Here is an 11,827-nt window from a genome sequence, read left to right on the forward strand (position 1 = left end):
CAGTTCTTTAGCCTGGGCGCGCGCCTCCGCTCCCGCAGCGTCCCCGGCCTTCGAGCGGCCTAGGCCTCCCTAGCCACGCCCCCCCGGACCTCGGGGGCGGGGTTCCCCACGGGCCCCGCCCCACCGCTTTGGAGCGGAGCGCGCGCATCGCGAGTCCTTCCTTCTCTTTCCTCCGAGGGTCACTCTGTCACCCTCGCCACCTTGTTCTTCGAGATGTCAGTGAAGACCCCGGCCGATGGGTCTGTCAGTTTCGCTCCCCTTTCCGAGTCCGCGAAGTTGGGGTCCTGGGCCCAGCTCTTTCAGGAAGGGGCGAAGCCTGGAAGAGCTGGGGTGCAGTCTCAAGGGCATGGAGGGGTCGGGATCTGGTTTGGTTTCAAGTTCTGCTGCTCCATCAGGTAGACGGGGTAGGAGTTGTGGCCCCCAATGTCCTCGGGGTCGGAGTCCTCGGAGTTCCGGCTCAGCACGTGGCGTGCGCGCGAGGCGCAGGAGACCTGCGGAGACAGGGGGAGGGGGAGGCAGGGGGAGGGGAGGGGGAGAGGCCAGCTCTTTGATTTCCTCACCCGCCCCCAGGGCGTCCTCGCTGGGCCTGTGCCTCTGCCCTTCTCCTTGTCCAAGATTCTAGCCAAGCCTTGGTCCATGTTCCAGACCTGGATTCCAGAGTCCAGGTCCCACCCACAACCGGCCCCGCCCCGCCCACCTTCCCCTATAGAGCCGGCCCCGCCCACCTTGCCCCTGTATCTCCACCTCACACCCACGACTTTTACCAACTTCCCGAGTTTCTCGCTCACCGCCCCCCCAGCCCCAGCCTTCTTGCGCAGCTGCTCATGGATTTTGCTCTTTCTCGCTTTCACTCGGAGCCCACTATCTCTCTAACCCTGACCTCACTCTCCTCTCAGTCTCTCTCTGCCTCCTCCCCGCCCCCGTTGCCCTTACCAAGAAGATCAGGCCCAGGGAGACCAGAAGGACGATCACGGCCAGGAGGATCACGATAACTATGGCCCACGCGGGGAAGGAATCGGCCCCCCGCCTCGCCCCAGCAGCGTGGGGGCCCGCGGGGGAGCTGTGGGTGCTCTGCCGGGGTCGGGGGGGTCCCGAGGGGGTGGGGAAGCCCACGTCCGTCCTAGTTGTCACAATACCAAGGACTCCTGGGTGCGTGGTCTCGAAATGAGGAGGGGGAGCCGTGGCCTTGTCTGCCGTGGCCTTGCCTGCCGTGGCCTGGGCTGGGCTTCCCGTGGCTTTTACGGTCTTGGCGGCTGGTGTGGTTTTCTCCAGGGAACCCGTGGGACTCTCTGAGACTTTGGGGGCTTTCTGGGTGGTGGGTGAGGCCTCTTCTGAGTGGTCTGTAGGCTCCGCTGAGGCGTGTGTTGTGTTTTCGCTGGCCGGTGTGGTACTATGTTCTATAGGCATCACTTGGGCATGCGTGGTGCCCTCAGTAGCTGATGTGGTTTCTCCCTTGTGCTGTGCCGGTGTCGTTGGGGCTCTTGCGGTCCCATTGGCGGCCTCGCTCTGTCTTTCGCGGTCGGTAAGCGTCACCAGAGCCTGCGTGGCCGTTACGGTCTCTCTTTCATACTTGGTGGGTGTTAGGGATCTTGTGGCCTCCTCCTTGGTGGACGTGTTATCTACCTTATGCTCTGCTGACGTCACCGGGGGATTGGTCGTCTTGCTGGCCGACGTGCTGCGTTTGGCGTGTTCTGTGGTGGTGTGGACAGGCTTGTCTGAGGCCGATGGAGCCCTGTGGTCGTCAGCTCCCGGGGTTCCTGGGGTCGCTTCTGTGGACTTTACCGAGGAGGGAGGGCTTTTCCTGAGCTCTGAGTCGTGGGGACGAGTCGTGGGCTTGTGCGAGGCGGTGCTCACCGGGCTGCTGGCCTCCACAGGGCCCACTGGCGTCCCCGAGTTCCTTGTGACCCTGCTTTTGCTTGTGGTGGATTTGCACACCGTGGTTCTCCGGGGCGCCGAGGTCGGGCGTTTTCCCCCTGACCCTTTCTCCGTGAGGGTGGACTTGGGGTCGTCAGCTGAGCGTCCGTTCCGGACCATCGGGTCTTCTTTCGGGCTGCTGACCTTCTTTTCCAAGGCGGGAGGCTTTTCATGATCATCGGTGGCGCCCGGGGAGTCTGTGGCTTTGGAGTCGTCCACGGGTCTGTGGACGGGTTTGGCGAGGCGGCTGACGTTGCACGGCTTTCTGGGCTTCTGGGTTGCCGCAGGCTTCGGGAGGTCCGGAAGCCGTCGTCCTGAGTTCGGGTCTGCGTGCTCAGAAGGAGCTCTGTGAGGAAGGCCCGGGGGAGGGGGAGGTGAAGGCTCAGCTGCTGGAGGTTCGCCAGTCTTCTGAAGCTCCGGGAACGCCTTAGCACCTGGGGAGAGAGAGGGAGGTGAGAAACCACCCGCCTTCTGGCCTGCTTCTGCAGTAGGAATCCTCAGGAAGGCTCACTGGAATTCCACACTGCAACCCCGCTCTCACCTCGAGCTGAGGAACCTTCGCTTACACTGAACCTCAAGAGGACTGCAGCCTCTCTCCTTTCCCACATTCTCTCGGGCTCGGCATCCTTCCTGCTTCCTCTAAGCAGCTAAGATCTAGACTCATCTCTCATTGGTCAATATGGTCTCTCCCACGCACCCTGTGGGCGCTGCTTGGACATTTCTGGTCCTCCCATTGGCTGACACGCTGTCAATCAAAACCATCTCTCTTTCCGCCTTTCATTCGCTTGTGTGTCTGCCAGCATCCACTCCCCAGCACATCTATCCAACCTTGAGGTTTTGAGAGCAGGGCAGACTGGTATTTTATTGTTGGGTGTTCTAGGACTCCGTGTGGTCGGGAGGTTTTGAGAGCAGGGCAGACTGGTGTTTTATTGTTGGGTGTTCTAGAACTCCGTGTGGTCGGGAGAGCTGAGAGGGAACAGAATCCATGCCAGAACCTTTGTCTCTCTGTAACATCCACTTCCGTCCCAGAAGTGACAGTATGAGAAACCGAGACACACTTCCGGCAGAACTTCCTGGGCAGAAAGCTTGTGAGAGGAGGGTAAGATGGAAGAGGGTGAGGGAGAAGGATGGGAAACCCCGATTCTGGTGATGCAGGTTGCTCTGAGTGGGGGGAGGGAGATATGGCAGCTCAGCCGCTGTAATCTTCCCTTGCTGGGTAGATTCTTCTCTCTGGGAACAGAGGAGCATGACTCTCTCTACAGAAAAGGGTCTGTCCTTGTGGGAACTGCAGCAGTGAGCAAGGCAGCTGGATTCTGGGAGTACTTCTATTTGGAGACAGGGTGTGAAGGAAAACGCCCGAATCAGCGGACAGACAGGGGCCTTGAGTCAACGAAAACAGTAACTGGATAGGGACAGAGGAAGCGTCTCCGATTCTGACCAGAATAAGGAGAGCCAGGAGATGAGCAGGGAGGAAAGAGACATAACTGAGATTGTCAGCCATGTTGGCCCAAGGTGGCACCCAGCCTCTGGACCCATTCCCTGTCATGGGAAACAGATCCATTCCCCTTCCACTGATGAGAATGGGGGCTGGGAATTCAGTCCTGGAGAGAGACATGGGGAGAGTGGACAGCAAGGGGGTGAGAGAGTACAGAAGCCCAAGCCCCATGAGGGACCGAGTCGGCAGGAGGAGGCCTCAGGGTCTCCGCTCTCCTGTGCCCTGAGCAGCACTCTCCCCTCAGTGCCGGGGAACAGCATTTCCGGGCGCCGGAGCGCAGATCCAGACTGCCCCACAGGAGTCAAATGCTTAGCCGCCAGGTTGGCCACACGGGAGGCCGGGCGCTCCATCTCTTCACAGAGACAGCCTTTCATGACTGAGCTTTCGGCCCTCACCAGGCTCTTAGAAGCTGCCAGTCTCCCCGTTTCCCCAGATATGGCACTGGAATGTCATGGAGAAAGTTCCGGCTGCTCAGCAATAGCAGCGTAACTTTATTTCCCATGAGCCTCATTCACTTGTCCCCAAAACCGCTCGAGAGTGGGAACTATTTTCCGTTCTCCCAGCTTTACACCCGAGGGAACAGGGTTCGGAGAGGCTGGGTAATCTCAGAGACACTGAGCAAGTAGGGTGGAGGCTGCCAGCCCCAGACTGGCTAAGACCCGGTTCCCAGCGCGGGGCCGGTCTCCGGGACAGGCAAGGGCACAGCTGGCGTCTGCAGTACACCGCTTACGGGTCTGTTTATTTTATCTTTTTCACAAGCCCACGATGTAGGAGTTATCACCGCACATTTCCCAGGCCAGGAAAAACTTGCAAGTCTAGCTGGCACGGCCAGGTCCGCTACACTCCATGTTCCAGACACGATAAGCGACCGATAGAGACGGCAAGGGAACAAACAAGCCAGCCATGGCGGAGAGCGGGGGATTCCACTGGCCTTGCAGAATTGAGGGACAAGGCTTTGTGCGGGCTTTGTGCATCAACTTTGTCCTCGCTGAGGCCGCCTCTGTGCTTGGAAGCTCAGAATAGCAGCCTCCCTGTGACAGGCAACGCCACAAATACTGGATTGTCAGAGGAAACAGTAGTTCGAGATGGTTGAAAAGACTTTAGAATGCCAACTGCTTTCTACCATGCACATTAAGAAAAACAACAACGCCTGTGATCCCAGCACTCAGGAGGCAGAGGCAGGTGGATCTCAGTGAGTTCAAGGCCAGCCTGGTCTACAAAGTGAGTCCAGGACAGCCAGGGCTACACAGAGAAACCCTGTCTCTACAATAATTAAAAAAAAGAAAGAAAGAAAGAAAGAAAGAAAGAAAGAAAGAAAGAAAGAAAAAGAAAGAAAGAAAAGAAAAACAACAACAAATGTATTTGTGGCTTCTAAAGGTTGGAAAAGCCAGAAGCGACATCTGCCGTGTCAAGTCACTGGCTTCCGAAGATGAGCAACAGAAGGAAGGTGGCTGACCACCAAGTCTGGGGGTGTCAGTTATCTTTTTAACTTATTAATTAATTAATTAATTAATTAACTAACTAACTAACTAACTTATTTTGAGGCAAGTTCTCATGTAGCCCAGGCTGGACCTGAGATTGCTACGTAGGCCAGGATGACCTTGAACACTTGAGCCTCCTGTGTCTACCTCCCTGGTGTTAGGATTACAGGTGTGCACCCCCATGGAGTGGGAACGTTATTCAGGGCGTGCTTGGCAAGAACCTTACCACTGTAGCCGCATCTCCAGCCTGGTCCCGACATGCCTGTCCACGCTGAATCTGTGTGCTGCCCCCCTCGGGCAGGCGCTGGGGTTCTACACCTGCCTGAGTCTGGGCATTACCAGGTCGGGCAGGCAGGGGCTGAGCCACACCGAGCGGTGTTCCCGGGGCCTCGCCCACCCGGGTGACCTCCTCTCTCCCTCTTCTCTCTCTTCTGTTCACAGCCGTGTGCCCAGCCCTGGCCCACACCCCAGACTCCATCCCACCCCTCGTGTCACCATCTCTGTGTGCCTCCATCCTCTCCCCGCACCCTGCCTCACCAAGCTCAAGGGTGCTCCCTGACCACACCCATCATGACCGCTGTACCCCGCCTCTGTCCAGGTGACCATAGCGAGCCTGCTTTAGCTCTGCGCCCCCGCCCCCCCCCGTAGGTTTCCTGTGCAGCAGCTTGACCCCGGTGGACCTCAGCTGTCACAGGAAGGGAAGCGGGAAGCTCAGGAACAGGGGAGCTGAGACCAGAGCCCAGTGCCCTGCTGCAGGACCCTCTGGGTAGGAGCACGGATGTCAGCTCAGGACGCCGACAGAGCACCCTGTAGAGGGCTGTCCGAGGTGCTGAGTCTCGGCTCCCGCCCCTGCCATTCCATGGGACCCTGGAGCCTTTGTTTGTTTGTTTTTGTTTTTGAAGGTAGGGTTTCTCTGTGTAGCCATGGCTGTCCTGGACTCACTTTGTCCAGGCTGGCCTCAAACTCACAGAGATCCTCCTGCTTGCTCTGCCCCCAGAAGCATCCAGAAGCACCCCGCCCCCACATTCCTCTAACATCTGTTAGAGATGTGGGTGCCCTGCCTTTTTGTCTACACGATGAAGACCCTCCTGTAGATGCCTGGGCCCCCTCGGTGTGCCCCTTCATTTGGCATCTCTGCTCCCTCACGCTGCCCCAGCGCTGTCTGTTACCTAAGTGAACCGACTCAACGATGCTGCCTCCACCCCCGGCATCCGTCATGCCAGGTGGACTTCTCCCACCCAAGCCTTGGGGTGTTTTAGACGGGGACAGAACCTCATTGAGCTGCCATGAGGGTTAAGTGTCTAAACACGGACAAAGCCCTCAGAGCCATGCCTGGTGCAGAGTGCTGTGTGCCCAGGGGCTGGCTGGCAGCACCTTCCTGCTTCACCGTCGGCTAGTGAGCTAAGTGGCTGAGTCAAGTCGAGGTCCAGTCTGCACAGAGCTCTCTGGAGCCCACCCCATGCCCCTGCCCCCAAAGCTTGCCCCCTCCAGCCATGTGATTTGGGGCGGTTCCCTTGCTCCCCAAGTTTCTCCTCCACTGGAAGATGGACGTTGAGGTGATGGGAGATGAAGTCCGGTGAGCATCGGTGAGCTCCTTACGTGTAGTTATGTGTAGTTAGTGGCCCGGGTGTGCCTGCTCCCTCCCCATCCCCAAAACTGAGCCCACACAGTGCCTTCATGCAAGCTTGAGGCTCTGGGCAGGCGGAGCCCTCGAGACCTCGTGTCAAAACAGACAGCAGAATCAAGATTCCTCTCCTGTATGTCGTGAACGCCGCAACCCTTCACGACACCCAGGCCACTTGCCTGCGCTCCCTCCTGTGACTGGCAACCCGGCCCCATCCATACCGAGAAAGAAGCCCTTCGTGATTTTGAACCCCCACCCCTCATAATGGTGACCCCTTTACCTCTCTGGGCATCTTACCTGCCTCCCAAGAAGCTGGAAGGAAGAGGAGGCAGCAGAGGAAGCCAAAAGTGGGACAGAGACCACTGGTCAGCTGAGCCATGTCACAGCTGGGTGGCTGGCCGGGGACCCTGCATCTTATAAGGGGTCAGGTTTGACGTCATGGGGGCTGGGGCTGCTCTGAACTAAGCCCTAAGCAAATGGAGCTGCCCCACCCGTCGGGGGTGCCCTGATAGTGGGAGACCGCAGCTGTGTCATGGAGCTAGGCACCTGGGTTCCACCAAAGGGTGGGAGCTGGGGGCACGGAAGGGATTTGGGTGGGTGCCCAGCTGGCCTCCTGACCCAGCCCCTGCAGAAGGAAGGGCTTGCCCTGGGTGGCCCGCAGGCTCGGCGCCAATGTCCATGTTCTGGAAGGATTGGACGGCGCACTGGACCTGTCTGCGCTCTGGGAGGAGGCACACTCACCCTCCGGTGTCTCTGGCGCCAGCCGCTCCACACCCCTTACCCACACATGGTCACTCTCTGCCCAGGGTGGAGCTGTCCCCAAGACCGGGTGAAAGAGCAGTGAAGGGGCAGCCCTCATGTGGCACACAGGCAGCTGCGCTTAGGTGTGTAAGATGATGGCACAGACCGTGGGGGCAGCTGAGGCAGCGGCAGGGACAAGACAGGCAGGGGGGGCGTCACAGGTCTGGCCTGCAGGGATGTCTGTCCTGCCTGTCCCTCTCCTACCAGCCCAGCCCAGCAGCTGCCTCGGCCGCAAAGCTACATCTACCCCTATAGCATGTGGACCCCCTACAGAATGTGGACCCCCTATAGCACGTGGACCTCCTATAGCCTGTGGACCCCCTACAGAATGTGGACCCCCCTATAGAATGTGGACCCCTATAGCATGTGGACCCCATACAGAATGTGGACCCCCTACAGAATGTGGACCCCCTACAGAATGTGGACCTCCTACAGAATGTGGACCCCATACAGAATGTGGACCTCCAATAGCATGTGGACCCCATTTTCTAGAAGCTCTGCCGCCCATTCTCACTTCCATATTCCCTTTGAACCCCACACCCGAGACTTCACCCATGCCCGCCTAAAGCAAGCATCAGTTTAGACAGCAGCTCCGCTGGGGCTCCTGGGGAAAGGGGGGCCCACCCCTCCTTAGAGCTGTTCTGGGGAAAGGGGGGGAGCCCCCACCCCTCCCTAAAGCTGCTTTACTTGAGAGCCTCCCACACTGAGCGCCCTGGGGCGATGTCTTTGTCCCTATCACCTCCGAAGCCCAGTGTCTTGCACAGTCAATCAGCGGTCCTTTGCCGGTGTTGGGGAGGGGGCTCAGGGGAGAGTGCTTGCCGTGGGCTCAAACCCCCAGCACCCTAAGGAATGTGCATCTCCTGGTGGGTTGGGAGCAGGGCTGTTGCTCCCTGAGGAAACTGGGTAGCAGAGGGTTTGGACAGAGCTGAGACCAGGGTGGGAGGCCAGGCGCTGTGGCCGTGGAGACTCACAAGGACTCCCGGTCTGACGTGATTAGGGCCTACACCCTAGGCAGGTCTGCACCAGGGAAGTGGAGAGGAGGCCAGGTGCCTGATGGCTCAGCTAATGAAAGGTTAATGAGCCCTCGTGGGTGGGTCAGAGACTGGTGGCTCAGAACTGGGCAGCCTGAGGAGCTCACAGCGAGGCCTGCAGCATGAGGAAACTGAGGCAGACAGGACTTTCCCGGGCTCCTCCAGGAGCCATTCTTGCCCCAGAGTGGTGACAGGAGGTGGCTGGGGATGCTACTGGCCATCTGTATGGCTTGGAATGCCTTCCAAGATGAAGAACTGTCCAGCCTGGGTGTCAGTAGTGTCAAGGGTGAGGAGTTCTTAGAATAAGCATCAACCAGCACTGTGCACAAACACCCTCTTCCCACTTGGCTCACAACTCATGGAAGACCCAGGCGTCTGGAGAGGAGGAACCTGGGATAGGTGGAGGCCAGCAGCCTCTCAGTTTTTAAAAATAACTCGCTGTCATTCCCTTTTTTAATATGTATATTCTAAAGTGTATGGCTGTTTGGCCTGCACGCCTGTCTGTGCGCCACCTTTGTGCGGTCCCCACGGAGGCAGAATAGAGTTGGAGCCCCTGGAACTGGGGCTGCAAACAGCTGTGAGCCTTCGTGTGGGTGCTGGGAATTAACCCTGGTCCTCTGGGCACGGAGCCAGCGTCCTCAACCTCTCCAGCCCCATCCCTAATTTATTTTTAAAATTTTTGTTTTCTTTGCTTGGCTTAATTCTCTCTTAATCTCAATCTCTCTCTCTCTCTCTCTTTCTCTCTCTCTGTTGTTCTGAGACAAGATGTCCTGCACTCCAAGCTGGTTAATGCCTGGCTCAATTGTTTTGTTTTTGGAGGCAGGGTCTCAGTATCTTGTCTTGGCTGACCTGGAACTCGTTATGGATTCCAGGCTGGCCTCCAACTGGTGGCTAACTCCTGCCTCTGCCGCCTGAGTGCGGAGCTTACTGGTAGAACATACCATGCCTGTTCCGAGATGACACTTCACAGTCTCGAGAGGTGACTGAGCTGGAGGCAGAGGGGCCAGCCACAGGGTCCGCTGGACTCCTGGAGGCCAAGCGCCTCTGTGTATCTAAACACCTCACCATGAAAACTGATGAGGTCAGCCTCGCCATCTTGTTTTTTTCCAGATGAGAGCATAAGAGCCTGGCTGCAGGGGCGGACTTGCTGAAGCTGTACCTGGGGGGAGGCAGAAACCAGCCTTTGCTCAGGGTCTGCTCGGCTGTGAAGCCCACCTGGGAGACAAGTGGAGGGAGGCTCTGCCGTCACCCCTGTGGAGTGGCCCAAGGGACACCACAGGGCAGGTGGGACATCCCCTCCTGCCTCGAAGGGAGAAAGTTGGATGGGGGAACCCTGGGGACCAGCATGGGGCAAAGGAAAGGGGCTTTCAGCAGGGAAGTGTTGTGGGCTAAAGAGCTTGTGTGACATTTGGGGGAGGAGGGGTTTGAGCGGCAGGAAGGGGTGAGGGTTCTAACGGACCCCCTCCATGACAGGTTAGGGATGGTCCCGCCATCCCGAAAGAGCATCTTCCGGCTGTGAGTCTTTGTCCTGTGGCCCCCTGCCTCGCGCTGGGGACTGAAGCTGGGGTCTACTGTTGAGCTCAGACCCAACTCCTGTTTGTTTCTCTGCCTCACATCATTTTGTTTTGTTGTCTTGTTTTTGTCTCTTACACCAGCTGGAGCTGGCTGGGCCAGTGAGAACAACCCCTTCCCTTTCTCAGGTTGGCAGAGATGGCCACCGTCACCCTAGGTGCCAGGTCTATGAGACAGAGAGAGGGCACAGACGGAGTCTCGGAATGGGACCCGTCGCCTGTGATGCCAAGCATGGCTTGCAGCTGCTACCACGATAACATGAAAGGTTATCAGTTGGGTCAGCATCTCCCTACCATGGGCCTGGCCACCTCCACCACTTACAGAGAATCTCTGTAAGTTTGGGGCCAGCCTGGTCTACAGAGAGAGTTCAGGACAGCCAGGGCCACACAGAGAAACCCTGTCTTCAAAAAACCAAACAGTTATTACTAAGCCCATTGGTCCAAACATGGGGACCTGTGTTCCATCTGCAGCACCCGTGTGAAAGGCCTGGCATAGGGGCTGGAGAGACAGCCTAGGGGTTCAGAACTCTGTTGCTCTTCCAGAGGACGCGGGTTCGATCCCCAGCACCCACACAGTAGCTCCCACCCTCCTGTTGCTCTGGTTCTGGGGGATCGATGCCCTCTTCTGGCCTCTGTGAGCATCACGCAGGTGCTGTCCACACACATGTACAGCACAGCACTCACACACATACATAAGGTGGAAGGTCCTCACCGCCTGGAAAGGCGCTGAGGCTGGGGGAGGAGCCAGGCCTCATCCGCCCCTCCCTGGGGCCCGCATTCCAGAGCCCTTCCAGCAGTTAATCATTAAGCCTCCAAGAGCCGCTGAAGGACCCAGGCTTAGGTGGGGCCCAGATATCTGTGGGAGCCCCCCAACCCCCTCCTCCCACCTCTCCTCAAGCACCCTCTCCTAAGGTCTGAAGCAAACAGTGGGGGGGGGGCTGCCCTCCAATTACCCAGGTGTCCATGCGTGGCCCTCCCCAGGCTCATGAGGACCGCTGGGGGGGAGACTGGAAAATCCAGTTGCCAGCACTGGTGCTGAGGCCCCGGGAGAAGAGAGGCCGTAAGCCGCAATGGCGTCTTCAGTGCACCTCTTCCTCCTCCTGGTCCTCCTCAGCAGCTCCTGTGCAGCAGGTGAGCGCGGGAGGAGGGCGGCCTGGCCTGGAGGTGGGCGGGTGAGAGGAGACGGGATTCCTCGGCTCGGAGCCCCTGTCCTGACTTGATGGGCAGCACAGGAGGAGAGGGGGTCTCTAGGGAAGACGGGACTTGTGCCCCGCCAGGAGGGTAACATGACCCCAGCTACAGGGTCCTGAGCCACAGTTTTGGGTTCCCAGGGCCAAAGGTGATTTTGCAAGTAAAGCTGACTGAGGCTTCTCAGGCCAAGGCCTCCCAGGACTCCCGCTTTCCCAACGTGCTCCAAAAGGTAGTCGTTAAGATGTCTGCGAGTGCCCGCCGGGGGCTGGCTGGGCCGAGTGGGGTGCCCCTCACATGGTCTTGTTCCCCAGATCTGCTACCTCCTCCACCTCCCACCGGGGACCAACGTCACCCTCCATCACAAGGGGCCTTCCCACAGCCTCAGCTGCAGAGCCTGAGGGCAGCGGAAGCCGGCGTGGGCCCGGAGCGGGCGCTGGGAGCGAGCAGGCCTTGGCCTAGCAGGCCCCTGCCCTGCTGCGTGCTAATAAACACGTGAGACCCAGCGATTGCCTCGGTGTCCACAGGGTCTGTGCGCACAGGGCAGCCGGTGAGCTGCACGCCAGGGTCTCTGACTGATTCTCCCGTTCGCTGAGCAGGGGTGCCAACAGACTCCCCGCCTACACCACAGAGGCCTGGAATGGAAGCGAAGGAACTTCAGACAGACAGACATCACACACACACACACACACACACACACACACACACACACACACACACAC

The 11,827-nt window shown here is 58.6% G+C and overlaps 2 protein-coding genes across 2 annotated transcripts; one reads left to right on the forward strand and one right to left on the reverse strand.

The window, feature by feature from the left end:
- Window positions 1-322: 322 nt before the first annotated feature.
- On the reverse strand, window positions 323-6,893 carry LOC129669010 (mucin-like protein 3). Its single transcript, XM_055597076.1, has 3 exons — window positions 6,812-6,893; window positions 934-2,348; window positions 323-491 (listed from the first exon to the last, which is right to left on the reverse strand). Exons 1-3 carry the CDS (start codon window positions 6,891-6,893, stop codon window positions 339-341), a joined length of 1,650 nt encoding a protein of 549 aa, XP_055453051.1. The 3' UTR covers window positions 323-338.
- A 3,899-nt stretch (window positions 6,894-10,792) lies between these two features.
- On the forward strand, window positions 10,793-11,592 carry Sfta2 (surfactant associated 2). Its single transcript, XM_055597045.1, has 3 exons — window positions 10,793-11,048; window positions 11,249-11,337; window positions 11,420-11,592. The coding sequence occupies exons 1-3, from the start codon at window positions 10,988-10,990 to the stop codon at window positions 11,504-11,506; spliced, it is 237 nt and encodes a 78-aa protein (XP_055453020.1). The 5' UTR covers window positions 10,793-10,987; the 3' UTR covers window positions 11,507-11,592.
- The last annotated feature ends 235 nt before the right edge of the window (window positions 11,593-11,827 follow it).

This window comes from Psammomys obesus, unplaced genomic scaffold, assembly GCF_907164565.1.
Source record: "Psammomys obesus unplaced genomic scaffold, mPsaObe1.curated_primary_1811, whole genome shotgun sequence".
Classification (NCBI taxonomy): domain Eukaryota; kingdom Metazoa; phylum Chordata; class Mammalia; order Rodentia; family Muridae; genus Psammomys; species Psammomys obesus.